Source organism: Caretta caretta, chromosome 12 (genome assembly GCF_965140235.1).
Source record: "Caretta caretta isolate rCarCar2 chromosome 12, rCarCar1.hap1, whole genome shotgun sequence".
Classification (NCBI taxonomy): Eukaryota; Metazoa; Chordata; order Testudines; family Cheloniidae; genus Caretta; species Caretta caretta.
Genome location: NC_134217.1, coordinates 10,416,341 through 10,429,494, shown reverse-complemented (window position 1 = coordinate 10,429,494; position 13,154 = coordinate 10,416,341). Strand labels below are relative to the sequence as shown.

Genomic DNA, 13,154 nt, shown 5'->3' with positions numbered 1-13,154 from the left:
TGAAGTCCCTGTGGGAGAAGTTACACTAAAGCAATGCCACGGATTGAATCAGGGGACAAAGAAGAGTTCAATGCATCACTCAAAGTTCTTATTTTAAACTCTATTCTTTCCCCCCCCGATTCAGTCCCTGGCATTCTACAAGCAAGAGTAGTTAGGCAGCTAGTGGGGTAGTAACTGGTGCAGCATGCATGTCGGCGGTCTAGCCAGGCTCACCAAATCTATAGTGAGTGTGCGCTATGATTTTTGGGAGACCTGGCTTGAGGGTTAGAACTAGTGTTACTTTTTAGGCCATGGAAGTTTAGGAAATCATCCTCTCACCTCAGTTTGTGGAATTTGGTCAAAAATCATGCTGTCTTCCATTACCTAACACTAGGAAAAAGGATTTAGTGCCATTGTATAAAAGACTTCTGAAAATGTAACTGTGGTTTAGGATCAAATAAAACTAAAGTCTCAACTCTCACCTTACAAGTCTGCCTCAAAAAACTCATTTTCTTTTCCTACCTTTGAACACTGCCTGCTAATAGTCCACTCCTACTCCTCCCCCACCCCCATCATCCTTCCTCTGTCAGTATTTCCATAGCACTGCTGCTTTTTTTCCCCTTTGCATTTAAGTACAGGAGAGCCTATGCAGTGGCTAATAGGACGCTGATTAAGTGATTTTAAATTAATGAAAACCATTGCATTTATCAGAATCTGACTTATAGCACTAACTGTAAGGAGCACTTAATTCCCATCACTGAAAAGGACTTCAGCATAGTTGAATTTGAGACTTTTTTTTTTATTTAACGTTAAAGCCTATCCTAAGCCCTCCCAGAAGCTATGCGCAAAGTTCTTAATGAAACCACAGCATGTTGGAGAAATCTTGAACTGCCTACTATAATCCTTTAAACAAATCTCCAACTTAAATGTATAGAATTTGTCATAATAGTACATTGGATTGTAATAAGCCACAGCAAGATTTAAGTGCTAAATGCCACTTTTTATTAAATGATCAGATGAAACAAGGAAAAGGTTTGAGGTTTAAATAAACTCCTGGACTGGACTTTGCTTCAATTTACTAGGAATAAGATGGTAAATTAAAAGTATTGCTTTCTAAACCTAGCAAAAACCTGCAAGTTTACATAAAAATAAAACTACAATTGAGATGACGTACAAGTTATGGCACACTTAAAATAAGTGCCAGAGAATTAAATACCTCTGATGTTGTTTTAAAATATAGTTGGAGATGTTAGACTCCAAAAGAGACGCTTTCAATTCAGTGTGCTGTTGGTTTGATGGGATTTATTTTAAACCTCACTCTTCAGCTACAGAGAAATAAATTAGCATGGAATAGAAAGTAACTAAGATTGCAAGGTTCCCATTTACCTAGTTTAAAAAAAGACTAATGTTTTAAATAATAAGTTGAGATATAGCTAGTAAAATATTTAACAAGATTGCAAAACAGGTTCATCCCACTGTGTGCCACAAAGGCGACACAACACAAGCCCCATTTTTGCAGCTGTATTTCATCTTACTTTAGCGATAGTTGTGACAAAATTGGTTTTATAGTATTTGAATCTCTCAAGCACAGGCAAGTAAGCAGACGTGTATCCATACTGCACCACAGGACTATAGTTTGCTGCCCCGCTAATCATAATTTTGAACCTCTAAAACCTTTAACCTCTAAAACCAAATGATACCCAGGTGTTTCAGCTCTCAATGTGTGTTATATTTACAATATTGTCTAACACTGGTATGTAAAGTGACTAGGAGCAGACCCAGCAAGAAGGTATGATTAGAAGAACCCCAGTACCTTGAAGGTGATTTGATCTTTACCTCAGTAGTACAATTATTTCTAACTTTTATTACTAGCTGTTGAGGTGAACTAATAGCACATCAGATCAAGAATATGTTTCCCCTTTCCCCACAATGTTTCCCACAGTTGAATGCTATGTACAAATAGATTTCTCTTCTGTGCCAGTTACTAGTATATATCTAATATTCAAACTGAGATGACAGCTGTGGTATTACAAGTCTTTATAATATGTAAAAGTATTGCCTCTGGTGAACAGTACTGAAAATCAGAAACTGAAAATTCTAGTCTCTTTGCTGTAACCATGCTTGTAAACTCATTTAAGAAACGATTAAATATGGAAGCTTTTAAGTTTTTGCCTCTTAAGTATTTTACTTTTTGGGGTTCTATTTGAACCATTTAGAAACAAATCAATCATCACCACAAAACCAGTAACAATCCATACATAGATGTAACATTTTAATCAAGTCTAAGTTTTTTCTGTAAAAAGGCAATTTAGAGCATGTGAAAGGTGCAGAACAAAACGGCTTTGGAGACTGAAGTTCTCTCTCTGCAGACCCCACCACTTTTCACTGAAATGATAGTTTCTAGAGGAGAAAGGGTAGGTCAGTCTTTATACGCCAATTCAATCTGCTGCAACTGCCAGTGATAATGTTTGTTATGGACGCTTGTCTTCTGGGATAAGGGGCAGATTCCCAAGCAAGTCACTTCACATAGCCCACTGAGCATCCATCAGATATGAATGGCTTTTGGTCACTTCTGACTTAAGTTTTGAATTGTACTTAAAAGGATTCATTATTCTGCTACCTAGTTCTCCAATGTACGTTTAATTTGATCACTCAGCGCTACTATTCTAGAATCTGTTTCCCCTCTTACTACTTAAATCCCATTTTTAAGAGATTTTCCATTGGCCTCAAACAATAATGAATAGTTCAGACACCGTTTCCATGTCTGAAGTGACTGGCTAATGATTACTCATAATAATGTGAATTGACAGTACTTCAACTACAGACCAAGATGCACCCAAGCATCCCCCCTCTTCAGTTTGAACAGCTGGTATATCCTGGCTCCAACGGTTCTTCAGTTGCCACATATTTCCTGTTGATCCTTTTTGTTCCTGTTAGTAACTCTTGCTTGGTTCTCTGCTGTTTTTGGAATTGCTTTATATTTTTAGTTAGTTTTGGTCTCTAATTTCTTATCTTTACTGTCCATCTTTGTCAAAACACTGTTACAAAGTACCTGGATGTCTTGAGTGATAGCACCTGCATAGGAAATTGAAGATAATACTTTGATATTCACCTGGTTTATCATAAAAGCAGCAAATTATTTAAACAGAACTTTAAGCCAACTGGACTACATATAGATCAGTGAAAATTAGTCTTGAAGTGGGTTTAGTTCTATTTTCTTTAAAATATACCACAAAGAGGATACATTTGCAACACAAGGTAAAGTTCCATTTTTGGTCTAGTCTGACCTTTTTTTTTAAAAAACAAACCAACAGTATGTTTAAACGCTGTCCTAATGGTGACATAGTTTTTTCTCCCAGGATCCTGTAGGGTATACAATACACTGAAATTTGTTTTCCCTGCTAAAAGAGAAAGATAAGGCTTACAAACCAAAAGCTTCAAATAGTGTGTGGGGGAAGGAAAAAGGACTTCTGTATACGTTTAAGAAATTAATAAGGTTTGATAATTGATCCATGTACTGACTGATGAAGCCATGTAACCTATTTCATTTAAGGGAGGATTTATGAACAACCCCTGTGGGAACTTTTACTGAACTGTAAAAAACAAAGCAGTAGGCTGCAAGAGAAGATTGAGTAATCCTTAACTGGACAATTCAACAAAGGGATACTGGCAGGCAAAGCTCCAGAGAAGATTTTTTTTTTTTTGAATAGCATAAACATTACATATTTTCAAGCAGCTGATCAATCTAAGCTCCAACTAAAGTGAAGTAAGACAACATGTTTGCTTGAGTCCAGAAAGATTTAGTGATTTTAGAATTACAGCCAGCCTTGCTTTAGGATTTAGATTTTTCAATGTGTTTAATAAGATACACATATAATGAGATTGATAGAAGCTATAAAATATACACTAAATGTAAAATACAGAAATAATGAAATATCCCCCCCCCCCCCCCCATCACTGCCATTCAGCTCATGTATGACCACTCACACTAATTTAAAATTTATTGTAAAGGTCTTCATTCAAGCCTAGCAAATAGTGAACTTCCAATCTACATGTGCTTACCTAAGATGTTGTTGATAAATGGAGGCCTTCTGGATATGGGCAAGTAGACTCCAATGAAATAGACTGGAATTCCAGATATAGCAATGCCAATTCCGATCAATGAATTAATGGTGTCACTATACAGAGGCACCACCACCAGAAATATTGAGCATATACAGAAAACTATTGGGAAAAACAGGCCCAGCTGTAGAAAAGGAGAAAAAGATTAGGACATTCTTGGAATGCTTTCATATAGCAACAGTTACATGCATTCTGATGGGAATGCGATTTTCTGTAATTGCAATTTTCAATACATAACATTTTTCCAAATCAGGTTTTTAATTCCCATACACACAACAGCACAGAGTGGACTTGTATTTGGCTAGTTAGAAACATGTTAAGTGGATACAAGGACAGTACTCCATACAGCAGACCCACAGAACAGTAGCTAAGATTCACATGTGCAACAGTGTAAGATTATATCTATGCAATGTTGAAAGAAGCTTTTTACTGCAGCAGAGTGGCTTTTAGACAAATCCACCGCACTGAGACATTGCCTTTCGAGAGTCAAGAATGGCATGGTTAGTTTAATGAAGTGCATCAAACTTTACCAGAGAAAGGTGCTAAAGGAATTAAGAATTCAGACATACCACAACAGCTCCAAATATTGCCTTGGTAGCAAAGGTGCTACCAGCATGATTAATTTGCCCTCCCTAATTTTCACACAATAGTGCTGGGACTAAGGAAGAGGGGAAGAGCGATAGAAAGCCATAATCCATTGGCCTATAATCCAAAGAGCAAGAGTAGCTCCTGATTTCAACCACATGAACCATTTTTCAGATGGCAGAACGATGAACTAGTGATTGAACTGAAAAAATGAAGAGGAATATCCGTCAGTCATTTTCACCTAGTAGTTGAGCCAGTCTGCTAGAACAGGAATATTTACTGAGCATTTAACAGCAACGCACGGCATTTTACAAAATGCCCTGAGAGTTTACAATCTAACACTTCAGACATAATGCATATGGGTTCAAATTTCAGACAAGTGCTGTAGGATGTATTGAGGGAGGGGAAAGATCTTAAAAATAAACTAATTCTGCTTATATTAATTCATTAATTTGTACCTTGAGAGGCCTGGGTCGATTTGGTTCCTTCCAGCGGAGGTATAATTGCCCAGCTATTGATAGTCCCACAAAAAACCAGTAACTGAAACTGAAGTAGTTAATAAGCTGGAAAACATCTTCTACAGTCAGATAAATGAGGGCCATAGTACACTGTTGGGAAAAAACATGAGTATCATGAAGAACTATAAGTGACATTGGTTTTTCAAGTTATTTTTTTGCTTTGTATATTAATGTCATCTTTCATGCCGGAGTTCTTTATATGATTATATACTTACAGACTTCACCCTTACAGAAATGAACTTTTGGGGTGGAAACAATTATTTCTGATTATTCCTAGAGATGGGATTTTACTGAGATTTCCCAAGGTGGTGGGAACACAAGGATTACGTTTATTCACTTTCATCTTTGGTGAATTGCAAGAAAGTGCTGAATTTAACAAGAAAGTCCAGCTACCTAGTGTGACAAAGTTCCTCCTCTGCCTTGGTGGGTCCTGTGCTTATTGGCGGATTTTCTCACCTCAGAGGTTCACAGCAGCCGTCAGTTTGGCCACTTTCGTGGCTCAAATCTGCCATTCACTCATCACTGGCCAGCACGAGGAAAAGGAAGAACAATCCCTGCAGTCTCTGCTGATCCACCTAGTGGATCGGGGAACAGGCCAGAGACCGTCCCCTCTGGTGGAACCCACAGTCCAGGTCAACTCCTCCGGTATCAAGTAGGGAGTTGGAGGGATGGGGGAACCCGGGCCTGCCCCCTACTCCGGGTTCCAGCCCAGGGCCCTGTGGATTGCAGTTGTCTACAGTGGCTCCTGTAACAGCAGCGTGACAGCTACAACTCCCTGGGTGACTTCCCCATGGCCTCCTCCCAACACCTTCTTTATTCTCACCACAGGACCTTCCTCCTGATGTCTGATGTTTGTACTTCTCAGTCTTCCAGTAGTACGCCTTCTCCCTCTCAGCTTCTTGTGCCTCTTGCTCCCAGCTCCTTGCACGCACCACAAACTGAAGTGAGCTCCTTTTTAAACCCAGGTTCCCTGATTAGCCTGCCTTAATTGATTCTAGCAGCTTCTTGATTGGTTGCAGGTGTTCTAATCAGCCTGTCTGCCTTAATGGTTTCCAGAAAGTTCCTGATTGTTCTGGAACCTTCCCCGTTACCTTACCCGGGGAAAAGGGACCTACTTAACCTGGGGCTAATGTATCTGCCTTCGATCACTCTCCTGTAGCCATCTGGCCCGACCCTGTCACACTAGCTACTGACAAAGATGCTTAATGTATTTTGACCCTGTAAGTAAGTTTACCAGAGCATAAAGGAGTTCATAAACAGCTGGATTTTTACTTTACATAACTCAATCATATCCTGATGACTAAATAGCCTGACTGTATTATCTATTTGATTTGCTAACAAGAAGTCAAAGAAAATTTAAGATGGATCTTAGACTAGCTTTAGTCTTACCTTGTTCATGAGAAATGGAAGTCTGCAAAGAACTGCACCCAACAGCAACAAAGCCAAAGTATTCAGTCACTTTATTCCCGTTCCAGTTTTCTTTATAGTTAGAGACTTTGTAGTTTGACTTACGTTAAGAATTTTTAGGAATTATCAACCTAATGTAACTCTCCAGAGACTAATTAATTGTTAAGTCATACAAGTGAAAGATCATTTAATGTAGTATACAGTACAGACCTTATCTGTCAATGAACTCCAACCCAAGTAAAAAAATTCCTTTTTGGATCTATTTCATATCCCAAATACTTCCATACAGCTTAAAAGCAGCAGCAGCAACTTACATTAAAGAGCAGCGCTGGTACAGGTGTGAACCTCCCTATATGGATCATGGACAATAGATCAGGGAGATGACCTTCCCGGGATCCTACAAAAAACAGCCTGTAAAGGACACAAGAAAAAGTAAATCTTGACCCAAGGAAAGAAAGAGAGCTGTGTAAAAACGTGTTATGAGAACAACCTCAAATAAACTTGCATGTGTATTCAACTATTCTTGTACTGTATGTAGGTCTGTATAAGTAAATCTCTACACATTAGTGCTGTTTTTTTTTTTTTTAAAAGGTAAACTTCTGTAATTACTGAAGTAGGTTTTCATTGTTATGAGGCACAAACCATCCACAATTACAGCTGTATACAGTTAGTTAAACATTCTGGTACAATTTTAAGTATTGACATCAAGTTAGTAATTTTCATGACGTAACAATGAGAAATGATTTATGATCAGATCCTGAAGGAGGTGACTGTACATAAGAATTTCTATAAATAATTTTAACAGTGTTCTAAGTTTATCTATTGTGTAATTTCAAAATAACGTTTCTTTTCAGTAGGGGGAGGTTAAATATGCATTTTAATGGACAAACAAGATTTTATAGGTATTATAAAAACTCTTTTGAAGCTTGTACTGGTCATGTCTGTAGTCAATGCATAGGAGAAAGTTTCCATGACATATCTGAAGCTTTAAAAAGGCTGTCATACAAATTAAAACTTTTAAAGCTTCACACACAAGATCAAAAATGTATTACATTTTTACACTTTAAACACAGTATTTAAACAGGAAAACAAGAAAATTAAGTTATTAACTCCACAAGAAAACTAGAGAATAATCAATTCTTGACCAAGGGCATGAAACAATGTGGTTGATTACCTACTATACAACATTTATTATACCTTACAATGTATTGTTCATATTGCTATGCAGTCACCTTTTGGGAGTGGGAGGGGATACGGGGGGGAAGAAATGGGACAAACTAGTGATACGGAATACACAAACTAAAAAGTCTATTGAGGACAGTTATTTTATTGCGATATTCTTTAATGGCATGGACATTAAAAGTGTTCATCTATTTTGTGTGTGATACACTAAGTTGGCCAAGAGTGCTTATGAACATCTTAAAACAGAACCAAAATGTGTATTACCTAGATGATGCTAAAATTGATGCATTAAGTCCACCAAAACATGAAACAGCTACAGCAACAGGAACTGTCCAGCTGAAAATGCCAAACACCTGGTCAGCAAATGTCTAATGAATGAAGACAAGGGAAAAAATTAAAATGTTTGCAATGGCAGGACATAAATGGAACAGTAAAATTAAACCTGTTTTTAATAAGATTTGTGTGAGAAAAAAAACCAGCATAACACTTACATTAATAATCTTCCACAGAGCTGTATAAATTGGCAGCAATTCCTTTCACCTATTTTAGTTATACACAAAATGAAGCTCAAGTCAGGCAATTTAGTTTGGGTTTACTGCTCGGTGAACCCAAGAAGTCTTTTCTTTAAGCAATTCACAAAGAATTGTGCTCATAAATATAAGACAGATTTCTAAATTGCTTTGGTTTCTCTTGCTCACCCACATAATATGCTGTGTGATACACCTTAATTATAAAAAGTCAACATAACAGACTGGCTTCCAGAGCAACAAATAAATACGGCTCCAAGGGAAAAACATACATACAATCTGAGATCCAAATAGGAAGGTGTGCTTTGCCTTCTGAAATACCAACTGAGGGAACTTCTTCCCAAAACCCTCACATGAGCATTTCTATAAAGTTACTGTTCTCTAAGCCAGTCTATAATCCTTATTTTTCTTTTCCCTTCTACTCCCTCCCCCTCTCCCCAAACTAGCACATTCTGTCCCTTAGGCAGCCCTTCCCCTTCTCTGAACTGCAAGGGCTTTGGTCCTCAAACACCGTAGCTGGCAGAGCAGCTTCCTCACTGCTGATGCTGCCAGACCACTTATGTGCCATTGCAGTGATTGCCAATACCAGTGACTCTAGAGCAAAGTGGCCAGGCGCACAGGATTTCTTAGTAGGTGAATGAGCAAAGCCTCCAGATGCCAATGCTCTGGAAACTATCATGCAAATGTTTAATAGCAGAATTTGCTAGAGAGCACGTTGGATAATGTCCTGTTCAGCATAATCTATTTCCCCCAGGTGAAGGAAATTGGAGAGAATCTCTTAGAATATCCGGTCTCAGAATATTAAAAAAAAAAAAATCAAGTGGATTAATATATAATGAAAGACAATTGCTTAGATACAATAGTTTCTCTCCCCCTACCTGGAGTGTGTGCTAGAGGATGGAAGGGAAGCTATGCCCCCTGCCCCCCCCCCAAAAAAAATCCCTTATCCTCCCAGAGTTGTGTTCAGCTGGGGGGGAAGAAAGCCTTCATTCCAAATATGGAAGCTATCAATTAGGGCTGTCGATTAATCACAGTTAACTCACGCGATTAACTGAAAAAAATTAATCGTGATTAAAAAAGCAAATCGCGATTAATCGCAGTTTTAATCGCACTGTTAAACAATAGAGTATCAATTAACATTTATTAAATATTTTGGATGTTTTTCTACATTTTCATATATATTTTGTATTCTGTGTTGTAATTGAAATCGAAGTGTATATTATTTTTTATTACAAATATTTGCACTGTCAAAATTAAAAACAAAAGAAATAGTATTTTTCAATTCACCTCTTACAAGTACTGCAGTGCAATCTCTGTCATGAAAGTACAACTTACAAATGTAGATTTTTTGTTACATAACTGCACTCAAAAACAATGTAGAACTTCAGAGCCTACCAGTCCACTCAGTCCTACTTCTTGTTCAGCCAATCGCTAAGACAAACAAGTTTGTTTACATTTACAGGATATAATACTGCCATCTTCTTATTTACAATGTCACCAGAAAGTGAGAACAAGCATTTGCATGGCACTTTTGTAGCGGCATTGCAAGGTATTTACGTGCCAGATATGCTAAACATTCATATGCCACTTCATGCTCTGGCCACTATTCCAGAGGACATGCTTCCGTGCTGATGGTGCCCGTTAAAAGAAAAAAAAAAAAGCGTTAATAAAATTTGTGACTGAACTCTTTGGGGGAGAATTGTGTCTCCCCGGCTCTGTTTTACCCACATTCTGCCATATGTTCCACGTTATAGCAGTCTCGGATTATGACCCCACACAAGTTGTTCATTTTAAGAACATTTTCACTGCAGATTTGACAAAACGCAAAGAAGGTACCAATGTGAGATTTCTAAAGATAGCTACAGCACTCAACCCAAGGTTTAAGAATCTGAAGTGCAGTCCAAAATCTGGGAGGGACAAGGTGTGGAGCATGCTTTCAGAAGTCTTAAAAGAGCAACACTCTGATGTGGAAACTACCAAACCCGAAACACCAAAAAAGAAAATCAACCTTCTGTTGGTGGCACCTGACTCCAGATAATGAAAATGAACATGCGTTGGTCTGCACTGCTTTGGATTCTTATCGAGCAGAACCCATCATCAGCATGTCCCCTGGAATGGTGGCCGAAACATGAAGGGACATATGAATCTTTAGCACATCTGGCACATAAATATCTTGCGACACTGGCTACAACAGTGCCCTGAGAATGCCTGTTCTCACTTTCAGATGACACTGCAAACAAGAAGCAGGCAGCATTATCTCCTGCAAATGTAAACACACTTGCTTGTCTGAGCAGTTGGCCGAACAAGAAGTAGAACTGAGTGGACTTGTAGGCTCTGAAGTTTTACATTGTTTTGTTTTTGAGTGCCTTTTTTTGTACGTAAATCTATATTTGTAAGTTCAACTTTCATGATAAAAGAGATTGCACTACAGTACTTGTATGAGGTGAATTGAAAAATACTATCTCGTTTTTTTACAGTGCAAATACTTGTAATCAAAAAAATATAAAGTGAGCACTGTACACTTTGTATTCTGTGTTGTAACTGAAATCAATACGTTTGAAAATGTAGATAACATCTAAAAATATTTAAATAAATGGTATGCTATTATTAACAATGCGATTAATCGCAATTAATTTTTTTAATCGCTTGACAGTCCTATCAATTATTTCTTTGCTGAATTTTATCAAATGGCACATTACTTCTATTATACCATTTACTGGAAAAAACTAGTAGTGATGGCAGTGGCTACTTAGTGTCTTGCATTATATCAATCAATTGCTGCACTAAATCATTCTACGTCATTTACAGGCTACGAATGCACACTTTTTTTTATATCTATAAAGGAAGAAACAGCTAGTTGGTATCCAAGTGACAGTCACAGCACACAACTAGTTGCAGGAGATATCAACCTTCTTTGTTGCACATACAGTAGGTATTTTATATTTCTGTATTTACATAGTACATATGTAGGTATGCATGGTCATCTAAACATTTCCAGTAACTCCTCCCCAAATTGTTTCTTTGTTTCCTTCTTCAGCCTCAAGAGCAAGATACCAAATAGCAAGAGCCGCAAAAATCAGTCCCTGCTTCCTGCGTGTTTTCTGTCTTGTCAGTCATAAATATTCATTTTCAGGCCAACAGTGAACCACTAGCTGTTAGTATTTTGACCCCCACAATACGCCCTTTTCAGGTGGCTTTTCACTCATGAAACTATGGACTAAGCCGGTCACTCAAAATGGGTAAATATTCAGCACTGCACTTTGTTCACAGTGTACAAAGACATCTGGAGTTAAAGGTGGACTGAAATATTTTTAATTGGCTTCTTCTCAACCACCACCTAAAGCAGCACAGAACGCTTCATCTCCTATCTTCCTCAGTTGGCTCTAGACGCAAGCGATATCTCATCATGGCCAAGATATGTGTAGTTTAAAGAAATTTCACGAGGCCCAAATTGGGCAAAATCTGAACTAGAGAGTTTCAGGTTTATTTTTTCATGCGACTGAATTTTTGTAAACACAAAAAAAAGCTTGCCTATCCTTGAGTACCCTGTCCAAACTTTTAGGCAGCAAAGTGCTTTCTCCAGCATTTAAGTAGTCCAGCCAGTTTAAGGTTCTGAACTCAATTCTGCTTAGCTGCATGTGATGACCTGCAGTATAAACCAAAATGTATTCCATCTCTATGTAACTCTGAGCAAATTTAATTGAGCATCAGCACAGGGGAATGAATTTCTTGATACGATGTGCCAAAGCAAAAATGTATTCATGCTTACAGAAGTCTGCACAAACAGGTTAAAAGCTACTCAGGGCCTGACTACATGGTTGTTTAAAGCATTCTGTGGGGGTGTGATTTCTAAAATGAACTAACATGCTGGACTTGAACTGGTCCATGCAGACTTTGCTAGTAGTAGTACTACATTAAAACACACCAGGGGACCTTTAGTGTATACCAGAAAGGTCTTAATGCACAGCAACTTAGCGTGCTTTAAAAATCACACCCTCTTACAGCACATTATCCCACTGTGTAGACAAGTCCTTAGACAATTGCATAGGTAAAACTTAAAGTTGCCTTTCCTTCTTAAGTCTCCAGAAAAATTGTACACCGTGGTATAATTCCCTCATTATTAAGTAGCTACAGAGGAAAAAGTGAATGCAAAAAAAAGAAGACATTTGCTTCTTTAAATGGTCACATTTAATATCAACTATTGCCCCAAGGCTCCAAAGAAAATATTTAATGTGATACCTCTTGCTGCTTCATATTACCTCACTTGTTAAAAAGGTCACCAAGATTATTCTTTGTAAAGAGCCCTCAGTTCAAAATACAGAAATCCAGGCTTTATTCTGTACTGTTTGTGTCTATAACTACTTTGATTTTTAATGGGGCCCTTTTTTGCGTTTTCATCATTTTGTTTTTATCTTTTCCAAATAAATCCTAATTAAGGTTTCCTTTGTAGGCAAAAGATGGATTAAATCCGTTCATGTTAGCCACCAGAAGGGGGAAATAGTAAAGTCAGGACAAAAGCCAAATCAATAAAAACTTATAGGAAATGTGTAAGAAAACTTAGATAATGTATTAAGGTGAACTTCAGAGTTCTCTCACTGCTTCCATGAGGGTGGAGAGAGACACAGAGGATTCTGGCCTCAAAAAGGGAGAAAACAGCCTTCCAAATGTGAGCAATGAAAACTGACCATTGCAAGGATTCAACATATAAACTTTGTATTGCCCAGCCTCTGGCTCTCCCCTGTCAACATGGTTCTTTCTGTGTGGGAAGTACAAGTGCAAAGCTGACGCTAATGTGGCTAAAGGCAACATTAATAACGCTGCAGCTATCCGCTGT

At 37.9% G+C, this 13,154-nt stretch overlaps 1 protein-coding gene across 1 annotated transcript in view; it reads right to left on the bottom strand.

Annotated features, from left to right (window-relative positions):
• Positions 1 to 958: 958 nt before the first annotated feature.
• SLC7A6 (solute carrier family 7 member 6) overlaps positions 959 to 13,154 on the bottom strand; it is a 57,635-nt gene continuing 45,439 nt past the window's right edge. Inside the window, exons 6-10 of the mRNA XM_048817181.2 lie at positions 8,058 to 8,161; positions 6,926 to 7,022; positions 5,145 to 5,294; positions 4,042 to 4,225; positions 959 to 3,054 (exon numbers count right to left, since the gene is read on the bottom strand). Coding sequence (XP_048673138.1) covers positions 2,963 to 3,054; positions 4,042 to 4,225; positions 5,145 to 5,294; positions 6,926 to 7,022; positions 8,058 to 8,161 — 627 coding nt within the window. The 3' untranslated portion in view covers positions 959 to 2,962. The remainder of the gene's footprint in view (positions 3,055 to 4,041; positions 4,226 to 5,144; positions 5,295 to 6,925; positions 7,023 to 8,057; positions 8,162 to 13,154) is intronic.